This window comes from Ammodytes marinus (assembly GCF_949987685.1).
Source record: "Ammodytes marinus genome assembly, chromosome: 1".
NCBI lineage: Eukaryota > Metazoa > Chordata > Actinopteri > Uranoscopiformes > Ammodytidae > Ammodytes > Ammodytes marinus.
The window spans coordinates 6,695,363-6,718,520 of NC_137230.1; the positions used below are offsets into that span (position 1 = coordinate 6,695,363).

At 40.5% G+C, this 23,158-nt stretch overlaps 1 protein-coding gene across 1 annotated transcript in view; it reads right to left on the reverse strand.

Moving 5' to 3' along the window:
- Window positions 1-448: 448 nt before the first annotated feature.
- LOC307264790 (neural-cadherin-like) overlaps window positions 449-23,158 on the reverse strand; it is a gene marked incomplete at its 3' end in the record, with an annotated part of 43,515 nt that continues 20,805 nt past the window's right edge. The window contains exons 3-8 of the mRNA XM_080046296.1: window positions 17,838-18,018; window positions 14,870-15,114; window positions 3,284-3,438; window positions 1,624-1,868; window positions 1,318-1,571; window positions 449-633 (exon numbers count right to left, since the gene is read on the reverse strand). Coding sequence (XP_079902422.1) covers window positions 449-633; window positions 1,318-1,571; window positions 1,624-1,868; window positions 3,284-3,438; window positions 14,870-15,114; window positions 17,838-18,018 — 1,265 coding nt within the window. The remainder of the gene's footprint in view (window positions 634-1,317; window positions 1,572-1,623; window positions 1,869-3,283; window positions 3,439-14,869; window positions 15,115-17,837; window positions 18,019-23,158) is intronic.

Genomic DNA, 23,158 nt, shown 5'->3' on the forward strand with positions numbered 1-23,158 from the left:
AAATGAAGAAAATGCAACCATGGTTAAATTGTTCATACATAACCAGAATGTCTCCATCACATGGTTAGTTACCCTATTGGAAGTTAAATAATCAGTTCTACCAAATTACAAGCACAATTTAAGCCAAAATCCCATGATAAAGGGCATCATATTTACCAGGGTGACATGAAGGGTCAAAATGGTGCGAGTCACAAAAATAAATCGACCCTTTGGGTCAGTTTTTGTCGACTATTGTTGAAAAGGAAGATTCTTCCTAATTAGTATGGCCACGCCATGTGCTTTAGCTGGAAAAGGTTTGTCTTATCCTATTGCATCTCAATTTCAGGGATGTTAACTCACTGCGATACTCACTGTGGTTTTGAAATTTGTACTCCGGCCCATGCCTACGTATAAAGACATACAACCACCAGACGGTAGTGATAGTTATTTTTACCATGTAGCGTTTTGCCTACCCATTTCCCTCCCCTCCCCTCACCACAACGGGCTGCAGGAAGCCGATGAAGGTGCAGAATCTCCCTCTCTCCTCCACCAGGGCCCGCCGTACCGCCTGCTTCTCTGTCTCCTCCATCAGCAGACACAGGTCAGTCACATCCTGCATGGCACTGTCCACCTGAGGCTGCAGGTCCCCTCGCCCTGCGGTGGGGAGGGTCAACATCATGTGAGATAGCAGAGAGTGACATAGGCAGATCAGGTGGGAGAGGATGGTGGTAGAAAGGGTCGCGATAATCACTATATCGACCTACAACAAACAATTATTGATTGTATGGACCATACAATCAATAATTGTTTGTTGATTGTTTTTCTGCCCTCTATATTTCTGTTTACATGCGTGTTTGTTTACATTTGGACGTGGCATTTGACAATTTATCAAGGATAAGTGTGTGGTTGCTAGTTGAAAAATGACGGAAAAGGCATTGCTCGAAATGGGCCAGTTTGTAGAATAAATGAATGGATGCTTAATCAAGTTACCAAAAATGTATATGTAATTTCTTACTTCTGTACAGAAAGTGGGGGAAATTTGGCCCACAGCCACCCCTGCTAGGTTAATCCAGCACTGTTTACAAGGCTCTCTGTTGCTCCGAAGCCAACATGCATACTATTCCATATGGTATTGCTTAATATACACAGAATGTTTTAGGAACCCTTCTATTAGAGATGTAGTAATACTTGATGTTGGATAAGCTGGGTCATAGCCTGCAGTATATGCATGGTTATCTTTAGGAATAGATTGTGAATGAAGGTGGAAAGGAAATTATGCAGCAGAGGTGTGGTGAGCGACAGGCTCACCCCACGATACTTACCCTGCAACTCTATTACAGGGGGACAGATACCGCAGGGAGGGAGGGACAGAGAGATGGGAGCACTTCCCGATGGTCTCCTTACTCCTTGCCTGGTCTCCTCCGCCTTCGCTCCCCTCTGTTTCCGGCCGCGCAGAGCTAAAGGAGCTGAGGGAGCCGGCGGGCGAGACCCCTCCCTCCGTGGAATAGACCTGCAGGGAGTCAAAAGGCCCTGTGTCAGGGTGCTGGTCGGCGTCACGTATGATCTCACACAGGTAGCGTGACAGGTCTTGACTGGAGAAAGAGAGGGAGCGACGTGCTGCTAGCTGGGAGGGCCGTGTCTGGCCCTGTGGGGGGGACGTCCCTACGGAGGCCCATGGAGGAGGTGGTGGAGGCTGCAGAGGGGGGCAATGTGCTGGAGCTGGCTGTCCTGCTCAGGGGGTCACAGGGCGGAGTGGGGGCCGCCTGGTGGAGATGGTGGTGTGGAGGAGGAGGACGGTGGTGATACAAGGCTCTGGAGCGGCAGTACTGCACCGACTGGGCAGGGCTGGGCTGGAGGGACTTCTGCAGCTCTGCCATGTCGTAGGCGTTCTGGGGACACACAAACAGAACAAGTGTTCAGAAAGTAATATACATTTGTTTTGTCACTGCCCGTTCTCGTCTGTGTTTTTGTGCGACATAGAGAACTTGCCACATGGCTGGACTTTTTGTGAACAGTATGCCTAAAGACATAATTACCAAGTCTGAATGTGGAAAAAAAATATTCAGATCCCAAACATTAATGTTTTTCTGATTTAAATCAAAATGTTCATGGTCACTTTAATCATTATGACAAAGGGATTTTGGAGCAGAAACATTGTTCTTGAGATATTGCGCTCACAAGAATGGTATGGATGGACTGACAGACGTATGTAACTGCGTATGTATGAGGCATTCACGTGTGTGTGTGTATAAGCGACCAAGAAGATAAAACACAATATGAGTAAAGGTGATAAGGGTCTTTCTCTCCATCTGTTATGTGCACATTGGGGTTGAAACGGCCAATCCTTTCAGTGCTGTTTTGATTTCACTAAAACATTTAACCACGGCTGCAAAGATGGAAAACAGACACTGCATAGATGTAAGAGGAGAATGGCTTCTCCCTTTTCTTCTACATCCTTCTGAAACAGAGGAGGAGATGGTCGCTGTGTCAAAGTGATTATGTGATGAGTAGAGTGCTTTTTCCATTCCTCCAGAGAGCTTTCAAACAAGACTCTTGAGAATTCACCGAAGCATCTGCTCTGCTATTGGGGATCACAACTTGTGTGTGAGTGTGAGAAAGGTTTGCATTAGTCCCTGCAGGTGCTCAACAACACTGAGGACTACATCTTAAGGGCAAAGTGTGATGACATTTGTGTATTCAAGTATTTTCACACACACACACACACACACACACACACACACACACACACACACACACACACACACACACACACACACACACACACACACACACACACACACACACACACACACAAAAGACTGACTCCACTATAAAGCCGCTAGCTCTAAGCTACTGCAAAGTATTTCCAAAATAAATGTGATCGTAAAAGTAATGCAGCTGAAAACATTTTATCATCAAGCAAGTGCACGGAGTAAAGCACAAGAGTTTTTTTTCCCCTCGTACTTTGGGAGTCTCTGAGCACAATAATGATGAAATGTGAATGTGTGTGTGCACTTGTACAGGCATGTTTATGAGGACCAGATTTAGCATTTCATCGACATTGTGCCTGGTCCTATCTTCTTCAAAGTAGTGTTTGAGGGTTTGGACCAGGTTTTAAGGTTCAGGTTATAATTAGGGTTAGTGTGAGTTTTGGGTTTAGGCATTTAGTTCTGGTGGTTAAGGTAAGAGTTAGGGGCTATGCAGGGTTAGGGTTAATGGGTTATGTCAATGACAGCCTTCACAAAGATTGAAGTTCACAAACATGTGTGTGTGTGTGTGTGTGTGTGTGTATCAGAGTGTTTACCTGGTCCTCCTCCCCGCCTCCCTCTTCGTCATAGTTGAGGACATTCTCCCGGATGTCCTCCCAGCCATCATGGTGGGCAGACGCGTGGTAGACTCCCTCCTTCAGGCCTTTGTAGCTCCTCCAGCGAGTGTAGAGGAAGATACCCAGCAGCAACACTGGAGTTCAGAGAGAGACAGTGGCAGTGGTTCATCAGCGAGGACGTTTTGGTATTTTAAATACAATTATTAAGATTATGTTATCCAATTAAACAGTGGGCTGACGTTTGATGGAGATGGCCTTGAGCATCATTTGCCAAAAAAGTGAGCCCAGATTTCAATAGGTTGTAGTAAGGGGTTCAAATTATAAAGATGCTGTCTAATGATGATGAGTATTTCAAGCAGGTAACTTTTTACTGCACTGATCTTTTTGGGGGCCAGCAGTGGAGAGTTTTTGCATTCCCAGGAGACCAGCTCTACCGAGCAGGTGCTTAAGGCAGATCCAGCAAAATAAACCCTGCTCACATGTTCACACATTACCAAAACAGCTGCCTACTAAAAAAGTTCTCCATGTGTCATATATAGATTTCTTCCATGTATTTTTACATTTTCTTTTGCTTACGACTTATATCATTTGGGCTACTGGGTCACAGTGACTTTCCAGTGACTCCAAAAGAAAACAGTGTGATAAAGAGGTAATGGTCCCACAGCTCTATGTTGCCACTGCCCGATGTTCCCACATTTCAAGTAATCTTACAGCGTCATTTTTGATATTAAAGGTCACTTATGCTAAATGCACTTTTTAAATGTGTTCTAACATATCCATGGGTCCACGGTGTGCCTAGAGACTGTCAAAATATTTAAAAAAATAACAATCTCTCCTGTTCTTACGCTCCCCCTTTCTGAAACCCCCACCCCTCCCCCCCAATATACTCCAGTCAGAATTTTCCCCTTTTCTGACCTCACAAACTGGAAAGCCAGAAGCTTTCACTGTGCAGCCCACACCCCTATTTCTTATTGGTCCACGGCCCTGACAGACAGAGGGTGAGGCGTGTATCTGGCTTCGCTTCCGGACAGGGGGCGAGGGCAGCTCAAAGATTGTATATTTACGAGGGGAGCTGCAGCTCTTTTTAAAAAACAGGCCATTGCAAGATTAGCTGAACATCAGCGTAGTACAATAAATTATCTGAAAGTTTTTTTCAGCAAACAATTAAAGAAAAACGTATTAGGGACCACTAAGACCATATAATATGGTGTATAATAGTACCAAAAAGTGTATAATATGGGAGCTTTAATCTTAAAAATCAGCACAAAAAAGCACAGTTGAGGTTGGGCTAGAAAAAAAGATATAACCCTTAGTTAAAATCAGGTTGAAGGCAGCACACACACACACACACACACACACACACACACACACACACACACACACACACACACACACACACAGTTGAACCAATCGGCATGTATTTCCCCGTAGCGTTGCTGTGACCTTTTCCGATGTCTAACCTTGTGTCTCATTGATATCGCCTCAAACCTTATCTTCACACTTCACAATTCACTAACCTTTCCACTGCATTGGATCTGCTTCACACCCACACACACTCTAACTATTTCACTCTGCTACTTATGTTTTCACTAGTATTAAGCTGTGATTTCTTTCTCAAATTAAACAACTGCATCAAAAGGACCGCCACCCTGCATTATATTAAACAATGGTGGAATATTGAGTGCAACGTTGATATATTAAATTTGTATTAACAGAATGATCTTCAAATGTATTTTTACGGATTTGAAATTTGTATTAACTGAATTATCTTCAAATCTGTTTTTGCCGAGGCTTTAGGAGAGCTGTGTTTAATCATATTGGAGAGCAGCAACAACCACATACAACAAGTTTATCTGGTAGCGGTATAAATAGCCCAGCTGGCTAAATCATATTTATCGGAGCTAAGATATTCTGTGATCCTAAACTTCTGCATCCTCCTCTCTCTCAACCATCAACATTTTCCCTCTGCATCGCAACTAAAACTCAGCAGCCAATCCATCATGTAAGCACACCGACAGACGGCACTCAAACTCCAAGAGAATTGATAACTCCCCATTAAACAGCCCACCCTCTGACAACTCTCTAAGAGTAAATCCACTCAGCCTGAAACCAGCTGCACAGTACGGGAAAGAAATCAATATTAATTTACTGTCAGCTTGTCCCCCTCACCACAACTCCAGTGTCTGGCAGATTTATAAGGCCAAATTGATTCAGAGTGATTCACCATTTAGCTTTTTTGAGAGTTACGTCATGGCTTTTAATGACAGTGAACAAGAAGTGACACGAAGATGAAGGAACTGAAAGAAAGGCTTTTGGGTTGTGGCAGGAAAACGCATGGCCAACATGTTAGACAGGCAGTGAATTGGCAAAAGCAAGGTTACAGGTTGAGTCCCATGGCCCTGACTAAAATGGTCCTCATTAACTGTGAGGTAGAGTTGCAGACCAGGGGCCTCATTTATCAAACCGTGCGTAGAATTTGCGTTGGAAGGTGGCGTTTGTAGGATTTACGGAAATGCGTGCGCACAGAGATATTCGGATTAATGAAACAGTGCGCACGCTCGTCCTACGCCTGTTTCCCCTTCATAAATCACAATCAGCTCCAAATGTGGCGCAGCCTTTGTAGGCATCACGTTACGCTCATATTTACCCATACATTGTCATTGAAACAACCCAAATTAATATAATTTACTGAGTGCAGGAAGGCGATTGTGGCAAACGGCGACTGAAAGGGAAATAAAATAAAAATAGACTCTACACGGTGTGGATCACTGCAGTCACGCCAAAATTCTCGTTGGGAAGGTGGCGACCAGGGAAAATGTAGTTTGATTGCACTGTGTGAGCGTAACGGTGTCAGCGTGTAACGGTGTCAGCGTGTGGCGATCTCTGTGAACGATACAGCCTCAGAATGTCGGACTGTGGCCGAAATAAGAAAGAAGTGATCCGACATAACAGTGGAAGCCAAAAAGTGCATATCCTCACACAATACCAAAAGTCAGGGCAAAATAATAACTTGTGTTTTTAAGTCAAACGTTCAGACAGAAATGATGGTTGTCAGATGAAAGGCACCACGTGGAGTTTTCTTGCCAATTGTGACATCTGAAGAAATGATTTAATGAGCGAGTCCACATTTCTTTTGTTTGCGTGTACAATATAATGTATACAGAAAAACATGCAAGGAATGCAGTGAACATTATTTCTGACATTTTCACACTATTTCACTCTAGACAATTGGCACTTATAACAACAAACAGACAGAAAGAAAATTGAGATAATGATGCTGTCTGATGGATGATAGAAACTAAGGGAACCTTTATTAAAATCAACCATCAAAGAAAAAACTAATCTATGGACATGATGACATGTTTAGTAGGCATGTAGACTAACATTAAATCGGATTATTCCAGTATTTTATTTTATTTTTATTTCATTATTTCAGGACAATGCACATTGATAAACATAGTCATTCCAACATGTAAATGTGCCAGATTGTAGCCCAGGGGCTAATTTCCATCTGTTGTCCATAGGCAGGTGGATGTTAACTTAACAGCTCACAGTTGATGCAGCCCATTATTTTTCCTCTCAAAGTGCACCAGATTGATAGCCTTGAAATCCAGACCCTGATATTTTGAACGATAGAGGGTCTGGCCACGATCAATAGTAATTTCCAACTCAAGGGGCGGCTCCTACTCGTGCATTTCAAATGCCACTGCACGCAGTTGGATAGCACTACAACCAATCAGAGCGACGTATTAAGCCCCGTTCGTTTAGCGAACAGCTGTTAAACTGTTAAATTAAACGTTTGCCGTTGTCGGTCGGCAAAACAGAACATTCACTTACTTGCTAATGAAAGATTTGAGTGCCGTCTTCCAAATCGTTAAGGGTTGAGGCCAAAGCAGTCTCAAACTCACACAACATATCCGCAGCCATCTTTGATGTTTACAATCACGGCTTCGACGTCGCATGCACGTCACTGTCGTCATCCGGTTACGTCCTCCCCAGAGTACCATATAAAGGGCTCTGGCGCGCCCATATTAGATAGAACCAATTGAAACCATAGCCAGATTTCTGGTTTTCTTGATAAAGCTTCAACGGAGCGTGTCCAGACCAACACGCGCAGCAAATTTAATTTGCCAGCGCCTAGTGGCAGGTCTGGGAATGCCAGGCTACCAGATTGATGCATTTACTTTAAAAAGGTACAACATTTCAGCATGCCCCCCTAGAAGGTCCGGTAACCCCCCACCCCCCACACAGTCTCCTAAAACCCTGGATGTTTTTCAGTACCTGGTTTTCCGTAGGGTGTCTGAGGAATATTCATGTGACTTTATATGTGTTTCTGTAATGGCTTGAAATAATGAGATAACAGTCATATACAGTAGGCTACATGTACGTACATACACTTTCATAGGCTTTGTAGATGGACTCCATTAAGACTCTCTTAGTCTCTCTAGGATGAAAATATACAGCAAAAAAAGGCAGGTCATAATGTGAATTGAGCCTCACAAAGAAAGCTGATTTTGAGCTGCTTTGAGAACGACTGTGCCGTACTCTATGGATCAATAACCTCTGTGCATTAGGGCTGAGGCCTATGTGAGGGGGAAAATTCAGCCTATGGAGGGACTGAAGTATATAAGAGGTGCTGGTTGAAGTATTCCACTGGAGTTTATGTCTTTGTGTTTATAATTGCGTTCTGCTTCTTCCATCGGCTAAGGTAGGTGTGTGTGTGTGTGTGTGTGTGTGTGTGTGTGTGTGTGTATGAAGTAGTGGCTAGTGTCAGCTCCATGGGAAGTGAGAAAGGAAGCTGGAGGTCAGGGTGTGCAAGATGAATCTTTTTCTTTCAAAGGCCCTCTCTGGAGGGCAAACAGAGAAATGGAGAATTTGATCGGTATTTCTGGAAGAGTGAGCCTGAAAAGAGAGATTTTGAGTTTATTTGTTTACACTGCCTCCAAGGTCCTATGGTCTTTTTGAACATAACTCCTTTTTTGTTTAACTTTCTCACTCAGTTTGCCTAACTCACACTCCTGCCCTCTACTTTGCCCCACTATTTGTCAAACCACATATAACTATTTTATTATCCTTTTTCTTTTATTTGCCTTTAACAACAACCACTACGATATGTCAAATTTCCAACTTACTCCAGGATCCAGATGATGCCCTGGGCTATTTGCACCGCACTGCATACACAACACATATTCTTCCTAATCTCATCCACACCAATAAACTTCTAAACAGCATTGCTACAGTCATAAAAGCAATGGAACTGTTAGAAATTAAATGATAGTGAGGGGAAACATCCCGATTCACACTTACCTTTGCAGGCATTATTGTCTAACAAAGGAACATTTCTCAGAAATTAAAAAGACAGATGTGAATTGATAGTCCTGCAGAGGCCCCTCATCATCATCATCATCATCATCAACCTTTATTTAAACAGGCAACAATTGCTAAGAAACAATGTCTTATTTAAGCAATGGCCTGGTAGGAGGTGAATGACCTCCTGGGGGGAAAGGGGAGAGGGAGAGAACAAGACAACACTGTACTATAGCCAGTAAAATCACACATAGACAACAATAACTTCAACATAGCAACATAAGTTAGACAAACAGCAGTAACATACAGCATAGCAATAGATAAATGTACTAGATCACGGTGAGCTTAGACTGAAGCAGCTACAGGTTTGCTTTATACATTTTGTTAGGGCCTGTTTGAAGAGTCTAACAGAGGAAAACAAAACGTCTGCATTGTCTCATCTCCTAAAACTGAATGAAAAGTGAGGCAGCATGCTGTTATCTGATGTGCAGGACAATCCATTGTACCTTGAGCTGGTCAATTGGCGCTGAATGAGCGTGTGTGTGTGTGTGTGTGTATAATGGGATTTCCTGTCATACAATCAATATCCGCACTGCCCCGAATGAGATCAGTGTCTTTGAGTACATCAACACAAGTCAATAATATGGCATCATCAAACTATAATTATATGTACTGCAGCCATCCGTCGATTTAACTACTCTTAGTCTCACTGCTTTTTTTTGTGTGTGTGTGTGTGTGTGAACCCGTTTCTTTCACAGATTTCTTTGTGTTATACCAATACCAATATGTGGCTGTTCAATACCCTTTCCTTAATCTGATTTGTACCTTCATATCATCATATCTACAGGAAAAGGATAGGGTAGGACAATTGCAATGATTATTTGCAGGTGTTTAGCAAATGTCCACACACTGACTATTTCCTTGTGCCCAAAGTCTTTTTTTATTTATTTGCGTCATTCATTTAAATCATAGGGCAGTAAACATTTACATATAAAACCTGAGTTGACACTGAATCCAAGGCAAACATAATCTGCTTTGTTCTCTGCTTATTACTCTTTCTGTTTTTCTAAGGTGGCTCTGCTTATGTATCTCTATTGCACTCATTATCAATCCAAAACTAGCTACGGAGGTTTTCAGAGATGCATTCCTGTTAAAATATCAATGTGACCAGTGTCCAGTCCACAATCAAAATATAATGGAAAAAACACACAACCAGGTATAAGAGGCCCGCTCTAAAAGCTTAAATCCTGAAATCATCCACAATATAGCACTAAAAACCCATTAATTTCAGCTAGTTCCAACCATAGATAGTATATAATATGGACGTATCATCCTTGCTGACGTCAGTTATTCACACGGCATCCAATAATCCTGGTTTATGCGCGTCGCCATCTTGTGAGATTTTTACTCCGCCTCAGGTCGGGGGGAGGGAGATAGCTGACGTATACCTCCGAGGCAAAGTGAGGGACAACGTGGTCCAAAGAAATTCACCCCCCTCAGTGTTGTCATGGAGATATGACCTAAACATACTGACTAGAATGGTTTTGTTTATCAGCCTGTAAATATGTTTAATAAGACTTTGAAAACGGCCTGTCTAACAAGTGCGTCAAAGAAAAATTGTTCTGTCTTGGTACCACCCCCAGTGGCCACCGGAAGGTACTACAATGTTGGTCACTTCCTTATTGGATGCTGGTAAAAATCACTGAGGTTGAGGCTTGGTTCCAACATATTTCAACAGCTTAATGTATGGACCAAATATGCATCACTGATAGGGTTGGAGTTTAAAAGCATCTTATCAGGCCTTAATCCAATCCAAAACTGCTAATTGAATGAAGTGCAATCCTAACCATAACTAAATCCAACACAACTGAAATAACAATAAGACTTATATAGGTACATACAGTGTCGTGCGAAAGTTTGTGAACCCCTTGAGCCTTTTGGAATTTTATTTATGTTAACCAATATTAATTCATTTTTTTCAATACCAGTATTTTTTATATGAAATAACAGATGTTTGTTTATCAATTCAACATTTTTCTTTTCCAGAAATCAATTGTTAAAATAGATAAAACAAATTATTTGACAAATGTTGTATGTGCAAAAGTTTGTGAACCCTAAGCTGCATTGCTTAAATCGAGCAAGGTAAACACAATCAGGTGGGCCAAATTGATTGATGAAATAGACCAATGTAATGAGAGATCTTTAGGGAAGAAATTGGGCGCCACTAGATAAAACACGGATAAAACCAGGTCAGTTTAGGCCCACCAAACTGAACCCATACAGGTCAGACATGCTAAAAGGGAAAAAAATCTCAGAAGATCTGAGGAATAGAGTTGTGATGCTGCACATTTGTCTGGGGACAGCTATAAATTAATTCAAAAAAAGTTTGCGCTCCATTGGTCCACCGTGAGGCAAATCATCTACAAATGGAGAGCTTTAAGAGTGACTGAACATCTGCCCAGAAGTGGACTTCCTTCAAAAATATCTTCAAGCGCCACAAGAAAAGTATTTTTTTAGTTAAAAGCCAACCCACACATTACATCTAGTGATTTGCAGACCTCTCTTGCAACATCTGGGACAGATGTGCATGGTTCCACAATAAGAAGAAAACTCAGTCAACATGGCTTTCAAGGGAGGGTTGCTGAAGAAGCCTCTGCTCTCAAAAAAGAACAAAACTGCTTGTCACAGCTTTGCCAGAGAGCACCTGGAGATACCTGAAGTCTTATTCTGTGGACAGATTAGTCCAAAATTGATCTGTTTGGTCATAACCAAAACCGCCATGTTTGGGCAAAAACGCAACTCTGCCTACCACCAACAGAACCTTCTCCCAAGTGAAGAATGGTGATGGCAAATGGTCTGCAAATCTCCAGATGTAATGTGTGGGTTGGCTTTTACCTGAAAAATCCCTTTTCTTGTGGTGCTTGAAGATATTTTTGAAGGAAGTCCACTTCTAGGCAGATGTTAAGTCACTCTTAAAGCTCTCCATTTGTAGATGATTTGCCTCATGGTGGGCCGATGGAGCTCAAACTTTTTTAAACGAATGTATAGCTGTCCCCAGACAAATGTGCAACATCAAAACTCTATTCCTGAGATCCTCTGAGATTGTTTCCCCTTTGAGCATGTCTGACCTGTATGGGTTCAGTTTGGTGAGCCTAAACTGACCTGGTTGTATCTTTGTTTTATCTAGTGGCGCCCAATTTCTTCCCTAAAGATATCTCACTACATTGGTCTATTTCATCAATCAGTTTGGCCCACCTGATTGTGTTTACCTTGCTCGATTTAAGCAATGCAGCTTAGGGTTCACAAACTTTTGCACATACAACATTTGTCAAATAATTTGTTTTATCTATTTTAACAATTGATTTCTGGAAAAGAAAAATGTTGAATTGATAAACAAACATCTGTTATTTCATATAAAAAATACTGGTATTGAAAATGTTTTATTAATAATGGTTAAAATAAATAAAATTCCAAAAGGCTCAAGGGGTTCACAAACTTTCGCACGACACTGTACGTATGTGTGACATGCATGACAGTTTAAATGTAAACTGTCAAGCATACTGCCTTCAGTTTTTCATTTTCTGTACTGATTTTTATTCAAATGAAAATTGAAAGAAGTGTTGAGTTGTTCCCTGTAAAAGAATAGAAATATAATCTACTTATGCTTTTCTTTTGTTTAATCTGTTTGAAAAACCGCAAGTGAGGAATCGTATTTATCGTAGTTTACTTCGCTTCATCTTCATCAGATGACCATTATTCATCTGAAACAGTCATTATTTACAACAACATATACACATTACCTCATCGGGATCCATCCTGCCGTCTCTTGTTCATTCGCTTTCTGTGAGGGAACTGAATCTTTCAGCTTCGTGAGAGTGGTTAGTGACACTGCATCAATTCATTGCAATTAGGTGTGTGTGGGACTGACTGCCATTGAGTTGATGCAGTGTCACTAACCACTCTCACAGAGCCGAAAAGATTCCGTGCCCTCACACTTTCAACATGGACATGCACTATATTGTGTCCTAATCATTTTTCACTGGCACCGGCCGGCACGCACTAGAAAACAGCTTTACGGCAGCTGGCGTCATAAATATTATACCGGTTTGGTCCAAAGGGGGCGCCAGCCGCCAAAGTTCCTCGTAGCCACTTTAAGCATCCAAACATTTTTAGCAAAAATTCCCATTGTAGAGTACCAAATCAATATTCAAGCTACATGTTAAATTCAGAGGTTATTAATCATTAATATTGTCAAGAGATAGCCCATTGGACTTGGTGTGTAGCCATGCTGACATTTCTCTACTAAAAACTTTGTTCTGAACCCACAACCCCAGAGGAGCACCCTGGGGACCATCACTGGGTCGGCTCTGCCAGTCTCCCAGTGTTCCCAATAGAAGTGGTACAGAGCAACTCAACACATTCTTGTTAGATGAACTTTTCAGACCAAGAACATCGACTCCACCACATTAAAAGCTTTGGCAAAGTCACTGCATTTAATAATGTGAACTCGTTTTAGAGCCATCATACTCAAAGCTGTTAAGATATTTCAGTCTGGACAAAAGGGATGGCCTAACCAATCAATTTGGACTCAAATGTGGCTATGATACAGTTATTGCTAAAATGCTAAAAAGCCTACTGTGCATGCAGTATCTTTTCAAGGTTGACCACACAAGACTGGATAATAAGATCAAAGAGAAGGATTTAATGTAAATTGTGTGCCAGTTCTATTTTCATTTTGTCTGTAATGTTAAATTCTCAAAAGAACTGTCCGTTTTTCATCAGCACTGCACTGAGGGAGTTGCTGCCATCCATTTGTTCTAGCTATTTAAACATTGGGGGTCCTTCAGCAATATTTGCTGAAGGCATTAAGGAAAGGCCTCTCTCGCGTCTACTTAAATGTCACAGCTAGGAAATGCTTGACCGATCAAGAATGCAACGCTCAACAGAAATTCCTACCAAAGACCCTTGAGTATTCATCTCAATTCCAGCAGGTTTGGGTAAACAGCACCTTACAAACGGGCAACTCAAGTAATTAACACTAAAAAAACAGAACTGGGACTCAGCAGGATAAATGGTGTGTGTCCCATTTTAATACAAGCACCAAAGCCATGTTTGATAAGAGACACTGTATCATGGAGGTGAGAAGGACAGAAGGAAAAGCAGGTCTGAATTACCAATGAGACATGGCAGACATGGCCAGCAGCAGTGTGCCATTGACACCATCCTTTCTCAGCTCTTTGCAATACCTCCTGCTTTCCATTCTCTCCCTGTGTTGTGCAGTGCCTTCATTTTGTAATCTTTTCAGCTTCTTCTTGCTTTTTTCTCCTGCTATTGTGCTGTTTTATTCTGTACCTCTGTGATCTTTTTCTCTCTATTGATGTGTGCTCTCTTTCATACTGCTCTGTTGTACTGTCCTCAATTAAAGAAGACGAACATGACATTGCACTGACAACTCATTCTCTGTGTACGACTGTGCCCAGGAATAGGAACACACACCTGAAGGTACTGGTAGATGAATATTCAACAAGGAAAAACAGACTCAAATGTAAAGTTGCTGTCAATCCAGCCACAGGCCAGAGGAAGCACGTGCATGTTACGACCACAGAATATTAGATAGTCCTTAACTCTGATTTCTCCTGAGATATTAATGAAAAATTATCACTGGCGTTTGTAAAACCTACATGCTAGCGATATGATGATGTGCATGATGATGTGCTGTTATTTCATATAAAAATACTGGTATTGATAAAAATGAATTAATAATGGTTAAACACAATAAAATTCCAAAATGCTCAAGGGGTTCACAAACTTTCAAACAGCACTGTATTTATTAATGTTTTTCTTTACGTGCTTATTATTCAATGTATTTTTCAACAGTAATCATATTTAGAGCAATGGTTAGAATTGGGCAACTGGGATGGGTAAATGATATATAGCAATATATAAATAGTTCATGATTAATTATTTCAAAAATCATGAGGATGCATTGTGAAGTGTGGCAACAGTGCTAATAGTGGTATATGAATATTCAATTTGATTCAATCAAAAGGCATTAAGGCTATATTTCGTAACCTCTTCATATGCATGAATGTCAGTAACATTCAAGCCATTGCAAGGTGAGTTGACACACAGTTGACTATCAGCTCTCTTAAGCAGTGTGCTTCTTTAGCGGTGTTGTTTGGGGGAAAGCAAACACACGCAAACATATCGAAAGTGTTCCAGATGTACTTTCTGATAAGTGATAGATGCAATATGTACCTATTAGGGCCATGAAGCAGATGCAGATGGTGAAGAGGGAGCTGAAGCTCAGGCCCACTTCGTCCCGGTAGATAGCCAGTGTGGTCTCACAGTGGCGTCCTCTGTAACCCCCCGGGCAGTGGCAGGTGAATTTGGACGGTGACTGGGCGACGCAGATTCCCTGGTGACAAGGCCGTGTGGCACAGAGGGTGTAGACGCAGGTCTTTCTGGTCCCGTTCACACGTATCATGTGACCTGGAGGACACCTGTAAATAACAGGGGGTACAAAAATGTGGATTCACATGAAAAGTAAAACCCTTAACGTGCTGCCAGCCAGGTTAACGTTAATGATAACTTTTTATTCCAAACGGGACCTTAAAGGTTCAGTAAGCGAAATGATCAGTTTAGCTAACTTCCTGTCAGTTACTGCAGTGTGTGGTCCCCTCCCTCGTCCCTACGTCACCACATTAATGCAATGCGGCCTTCAAGCAGCGAGTTATCTAGCATCATCTCAGATCCATAAGTGTGATACAACATGATAAAAACCATCAAAACAGACATTGGGAAGGATTTTTACCTGCTCAGCCATCGTAGGCGCATACACATTAACCCATCTGTTGCTCTGCACGTGCACCGGCAGTGAGACGGGTGCCGGTTTGTACCATTCTCTCTTCTGATTGGATACCAGTTTCGGGATCCCCGAAAAGTTTATTTGCCGATTACATGCAGAGTGAGTGACTGAGAGAACGGCTTTATGAAACACGCACACTATATAAGTGATCACTGTACGAATAAAGAGCGATTTCACACACTTATATTAACATAAATACTGTAAATCGCTTACTTCATCTTTAACTGACCACTCAATGTGCTTAACAAAGACCAGGGTGTGATGTATTTGTACTACTGTATTACTTCAATAGAGAGTGAACTGAAGGAGATGAAAATGCTGACTGTAGAACTGGCAATAACCAGCATGATTTTATGAGAAGGGGCACATTTTCTGCTTCACTTCAGAAAGCACCACTATAATTAAAAGCTCATTTGGGTGTTACAGCTCAAACAAACATTTTATGAGCCCATTAATTCAGTATCCCATTCAATGTCTATGGAGCAGCTCTGTGCTGTACATTTTTACGACATATAGAGATTAGTCTGGCCTCTGGAGATTTGTTCATGCTTATAAATATTGACTTAACTTTCCGATGAAACCGCAACATTAAATTCAAAATGTCACTGGAATTTATCTCAAAACTGTTTATAGTCCTCCACAAAATTATAATAGACAAGACACTAAATGGTAAAGCTACTGTGTCTTCTGCCAAACTCCTGTGAATTTTGTTAATATGTCACTTATCTGCTTCTGCTAACTTTACGTAAACTTAAAAGATTTCGGAGTTCTGAAATGTTGGGTGGAGATGATGCTGCAGTTGTTTTTATTTCTAACATTATTCTATCAACACAGACATTTACATATGTAGTCTAGCGTTATAATTGATTAGCCTCGGGTGTACTGTGGAGTGGGTAAGACTGTTTTAGTAGCAGCTCTGCTTGACCCCAATCCCGTGCGCTAGCCTAGCACGAGCAAACTCTGCAACTAGAAGGACTGAATGAAATGTGTTGAAAAGTGTCTCCAATGATAAATAACACTCAGGCTAACTTGGGAATCAGGCCCTATGTCCAAAATTCCAAACTATCCCTTTAACTTTGACATCCTGTCTCAATGTCCTTAATTCTCGCGGAAAAAAACCACACACACTGCAATCAAGTTGTACGCAGGAATGCAACACTTGACCAGAAAGTATTGAATTTAATGTCCTGCACACATTTCAAAACACAGATTTATCCATTGATTCTGGTTTAGATCACCAAATAAATGCCATTATATATATGCTGAGAGACATAGCAAAGAGATAGCCACATTGAATTATGGTGTGGTATGTTTTAGTTTGATGTCATTTTATTTTTCAGTATTAACAGAGTACACCATCATTTAGAGTTGTGGCTAATCCACAGCTATCCTGTGATTAATATGATTAAAAATTGTAATTGTTTGACAGCCCTAAAAAAACATAATATACAAAAATTGTAATATTTGTGTGGATGGATAATGTGGGTGAGTGAGTTATAGAAAAAGGCAATATTAAAAGTTAGGAGGCTGCACAGACTGAGGCTGAGATCAGTGAATGTGGCCAAGAGCACTCGTCTACACGGTAATAAGTTGCATATTTTTGTTGCTTGTCATTTCCCGCTGCCAAACAAACTAGCTCTAATACTGTCAGTTATACAGTAGTTGCAGGTTAAATGTTCATAAAGCAGTCAGTGAATCCACTCAGGGTCAGAACATTGAGGAAATTATTTATTTTCACTTCCAACATTCCAGGCATGTAGACTAGTCATAGAGCAGATGGGGTCCACTTCCTTATTCATTACCTTTTAACAAGGGACATGAACAGATTGGCTCTAGTGGGGTTTCAACTTTTAGGAGTCTCTCTGAGGCCATGTTTTGGCTGACTATAAGGTGATCTCAAAAAACCCAGCCTCCTCATTCATTATGAATGAGACCACAGTCATAGTGTACTGGGGTTGCCGTGGCAAAAAGTAGGTCCTGGCTCATGTTTTGCTGCAGAGTGGCCTAGTTCTAAGTATTTCCCTTACAAACACCAAGGCGGAGAGGACAGGTGTTGTTGTGACTATTTGAGTAACACAATCCTTCCTCTAGTACTGCGCCGTACTGTTTCTCCCATGTTTCGACATTAACGCTGATCCGCTGTTCTGAAACCGATAACCCAGAGTTGCCCATCTCAGAGTTGGTCAACCCTGCTTACTGAAATAGGCCCCTGAAGTAGTACCAAGGTCAAAGGCGTAAAAATGGCGTCAGAGGTTGAGGGATTGCGTTTGAATGTAGGCTTCATGCCTTTGTGTCAAAACATGTTAATATGTTTGTACATGCAGTTACGTTTGGTGTGTGTGGGTGTTTTGTATGTACCTGCATTCGTGGACTCTCCATAAGTCAACACAGGTGAAGGGAGGGTTACATTGGTTCCTTTTACAGGAGTCAGAAGAACACCCAAGGGAGATCCCTTGTATGCTGACCTGGGAAACCCCGTCTCGTGGCCGGCTGTCCAGTGGCAAGTAGTGACCATTGAGGCGTATGTCCCTCATGCAGCCTGCAGGGAATGAAATGGGAGAAAAATATATTCTAATATATCTGCATACACAATTAAATAAAAAGTCAGAAGAGGGACAGAGCCTTGTGAAGAGGCGTTTTAAAAGGGTTTGTTCAAACTGAAAGGTGAAAATGTATCACAAACAGGCATAGTTTCACTGTTTTTAAAAAAGTGTTCATATTTATGGTATGCTATCTGTCTCACACAAACACACACTATGGCATATACTTAAACACTCAATATCTATATCTATATACCCCGCTGTGGGGACGGTCATCATCCCAGTTTACAATAAAGATGCATTTGGGTGAATTGGCCATTACAGTTCCATCAATCATTCATCAATACATGAAACGCCACAATCCTCCTTTAAAAATGATGTGTATGAATAGATAAAATGAACTATTGCTGGAAGCACTTTTCAGAAGCAAAACTTGTTAAACTGTCTCAGATGCCCTAAACTACACACCATTCTTTTTCACTTTACCCCCTTGACAGATCACACACACATTACATTATCCTTTTCTCCCACACTCAAACACATACAGGTTATAGTAATGCCTGGACGCTGTTTGGATGGTGTAAAGCAAACAATTTTAGTGTTATTTGGCCATTTCGCCTCCTACAATCCATCAGTCTTCATTGAAAAGGATATTCAGGAAGATTTGTACTGTTGTGTGTCATAACCGTTCTCACATTCTGTGCAGAAAATGTTCACCTCCTAAGAATTCAGCCCAGCAATTGTCTGCCTCTGGTGTTCAAGGAAGATTCACTTAAATGATGAAAAGAGCTATCCATTTCCTCCATGTGAACAATAGATCTAACAGTGGCGTTGTGCAAAATCATTGGAAAATGGGCCTTTGCACATGCATCTGAATTACTCAAGAATAAGATGGTTTTAGCACCACCAAGCCATTAGAAAATCACATACATGTTCTGATAGTATTTTTGTATAAGAAAAAAACACTGTTGAAATAGTTTTTAACAATTATTTTCAGTATTAAAAGGAAACATTTAGCTGAGATGTAAGGATGGAGCTATGCATCAGTATCAGATCAAATATTAGTAATGGATCATGATCTTCAAAGTTTTGAATAGTCATTATTACATTACACAAAAACAGGCATGCTGAGTTTGGATCTTATCCTCTCTTCCCTCTTCTCCCTTGGTGAATGGCCTGGCTGGGTGATCATCTCAATGTTCTGCTGCTAGTAATCTAAACCCCAAAGCTTCATTTTACAAAGCCTTTGGCTTAGGGATGACCACAGTTAACCTGTTAACCGTTAAGAACATATTTAACCGGTTAATACTAAAGGTTAAACAGTTAAAAAACATTAAATCATCTTAATTAATCCGGACTCTTATTTTGATATTGCTAAACCGGATGTAAGAAAGTGAACTGTGTCAAAATGCATTTACCGTACTTTTCGGACTATAAGCCGCAACTTTTTCCCAATTTTTCGACCCTGTTATTACACAGCACAGTTTATATTCTGTAACTACTAGGGATGGGCGTTAGTAATAGAGTACTCAAGTACTCCTCGTTACAAATGAACTCGATTGGTGGATGAGGAAAATATATATATATTAGGGCTGTCAAAATTATCGCGTTAACGCAAGGTGATTAATTTCTGTAATTAATGCGTTAATTTTTTTTATCGCAATTAACGCATGTGCAGATTGATCCGCCCCGTACATCCCACCGGCTCTGCACTACAGCCACTCAAACGTTGCAGCTGACCCAGGATCAGTAGCTGCGCGCAGCCAAACATCACAGCACGCTAGCCCATGCCGTGTTTTAAACTGCTAATGGTCATGTCTGTGTCGGGGGCATAGATAGTATATCAAATCAACTGCCGCGGGTGACAGTTGATGTCGGGAGCAACAGGAGGAGAAACATTGTCCGCTCTGTTCAGAGCCCGCGAAGACACAAACGTCTGCAGTTTTCAGAGGTGTGTGTGAGTAGACATCAACATAACATTGGCTTCCTGGCACAAATGAACAGTCCCCTAGGACGTGTTCTCGCGTACACACACACACACACACCGTGGACTGTAATCAAGTTGTATTCAAGAATGCACAACCTATAGATTCACCAAATAAATGCCATTATATAGCCTGTATTTGCCCAAAGACATAGTAAAGAGACCAATTGAATTATGGTGTGGTAGGTATATATTTTAGTTTGATTTAAATTTATTTTTAGTATTAAAACCATCATTTGGATTTTCAATTAATATAAATTCTAATTTTAAATGTACATATCCACCTTCTGTCCTTTAACTTTATAACAATATACAGAGAAAATTCGAATTTTTCGGGCATATTTCGAATGGTAAAATTAATCGTGATTAATCCACAGAATCCTGTGATTAATCTGATTAAAAATTTTAATCGTTTGACAGCCCTAATATATATATATTTTTTTTGTGTGTGTAGCCTTTAGGCGGGCCGCCCCTATAAAATGTTATATACGTGTACAAAACGGCACAAAACTACGGAAGAGGATTAGGGCCACACATGAAAAAAAAAAAAAAGTTCTGACTTTATTCTCAGAATTCTGACATTAATCTCAGAATTCTGACTTTAATCTCAGAATTCTGACATTAATCTCAGAATTCTGACTTTAATCTCAGAATTCTGACTTTTTTCTCAGAATTCTGAGATTAAAGTCAGAATTCTGTCTTTTTTCTCAGAATTCTGAGATTAAAGTCAGAATTCTGACTTTTTTCTCAGAATTCTGAGATTAAAGTCAGAATTCTGACATTAATCTCAGAATTCTGACTTTAATCTCAGAATTCTGAGAAAAAAGTCAGAATTCTGACTTTAATCTCAGAATTCTGACTTTTTTCTCAGAATTCTGAGATTAAAGTCAGAATTCTGAGATTAAAGTCAGAATTCTGAGAATAAAGTCAGAATTCTGACTTTTTTTTTTTAACTTTTTTTATATACATGAAAAAAAAAAAAAAAAAAAAAGTCAGAATTCTGAGATTAAAGTCAGAATTCTGACTTTTTTCTCAGAATTCTGAGATTAAAGTCAGAATTCTGAGAATAAAGTCAGAATTCTGAGATTAAAGTCAGAATTCTGAGATTAATGTCAGAATTCTGAGATTAATGTCAGAATTCTGACTTTTTTCTCAGAATTCTGAGATTAAAGTCAGAATTCTGACTTTTTTCTCAGAATTCTGAGATTAAAGTCAGAATTCTGAGATTAATGTCAGAATTCTGAGATTAAAGTCAGAATTCTGACTTTTTTCTCAGAATTCTGACTTTTTTTTTTTTACTTTTTTTATATACATGAAAAAAAAAAAAAAAAAAAAGTCAGAATTCTGAGATTAAAGTCAGAATTCTGACTTTTTTCTCAGAATTCTGAGATTAAAGTCAGAATTCTGACTTTTTTCTCAGAATTCTGAGATTAAAGTCAGAATTCTGAGATTAATGTCAGAATTCTGAGAATAAAGTCAGAACTTTTTTTTTTTTTTCATGTGTGGCCCTAATCCTCTTCCGTACAAAACGGATAAAATAAAGTTTAACAAAATTAAATATTTTGATGCAAGTGCAATAAACTGAGCATTGTGTCAAAAAGCAACTGCAAATAACTGCCACCTCCGTGCCACCGCAGCGCAGCCTGTGTTCTCCACAGCACCGTGGAGCTGAACACGGTATCTCCTTTCTCCAGAACATTGTCAGGAATATAACTGTCCAATTATTTCAAAGCAGATGATAAAATTACATTTATAAAAAGGGGAGATGACACCTGTTACTCTCAGTTAGTAATGAGTAGACTCCAGGTGAGCATGCAAGGTGCTCTCCGCTTGGAAAGAAAAGTAAAGAAGAAGGCTTACTTCAGGCACATTCGCTCCGAGCCAACAATAGTTAAGAAGCCTTCACTAGGGAATATGGGGATAAGATTCAAAAACCGACCGGTGTAACATTCCGTTAATGAGGAATTAGTCGCGGTAATTATTCACGGACACGGAGTGAGCATTATGCTTGGATATACAACTATCTGCTTTGGTGACCCATGTATGGTTTTGAATTTCAAAAAAAGTATTGCATCCAAACAGGGGATGATGGAAAGTATTCTCTGTTTAATAGGACTACTCATATTAAAGTGTAAAGATTTTAAATAGAAAACAGTGGGTCTAAACAGTAAAACTAGTTTTGATCATACAACGCCAGTGGACAAGATGGGGAACAGCATTTCTCCCCTATGCACAGCATTCTCTCTCCAAGCACATACAGGCTTGAACCAGGCACTCCCGAGTGCACTGCAAGTGTTGTCCGCCTGGAAAAAACGCTAAGTGGACATAAGCCCTATGCCTTCCTGACCTTACATAACACCATCATCAACAAAACACATTATAATTATTACAGGACATTACAGGATAGTATCTGTTTCGGCCGATATCCAAAACACAGATATTGGAATCGGATCATACTGAAAAATAGTGGATCGATGCATCTCTACAAGGATAATACTCAGTGGCAGATTACCAAACAAAGGAAACCATTGACCATGTAGCCTATTTCTCTCAGTGAGCACAGCCTCACCACAGGCAGACCTGGCTACCCAGAATCTACACCCACTGCAAAAAGCAGGATGTGGAATACTGAGCTGCACTTTTAAACACCTGCAAACTATACCAAGGCATCACAGACATACACTACCCACAGAGAGCAGCCAGACAAAAATACTTTGAAAAAGTGGTAAATAACAAAACATGTCCACATCTACTGGAAGAAATACAGCAATGGGCAAACACAGCAGCACAATTTGTAAGCTGGTGACGGTGAAAGTTGAATAGTAACCACGATGAAGACTGTCAATGTGCAGCACTGTGCTGTCTCTGTACTTACTGTATAAACACACAGAACAAATATCTTATACATACATCTAAATCAATTTAAAGATTGTTGTAATATTTGTATTATCTGTTAACAAGTTCATTTCAGTTGTTATCTCGCTTGTTTCCCGTAATTTCTTGTAATATTATACACCCTTATCTCAAAAGCTAACGGCACTTTATATTTTAAGTAATACGTGGAAAAAAAAGCTTTTACTTTGTGATGAGTTAGCATGAGTTGGGGTTCTTCCCAGCATGCACTGAGAAACTGTGTTAGCGGATGTGTTTTCAGA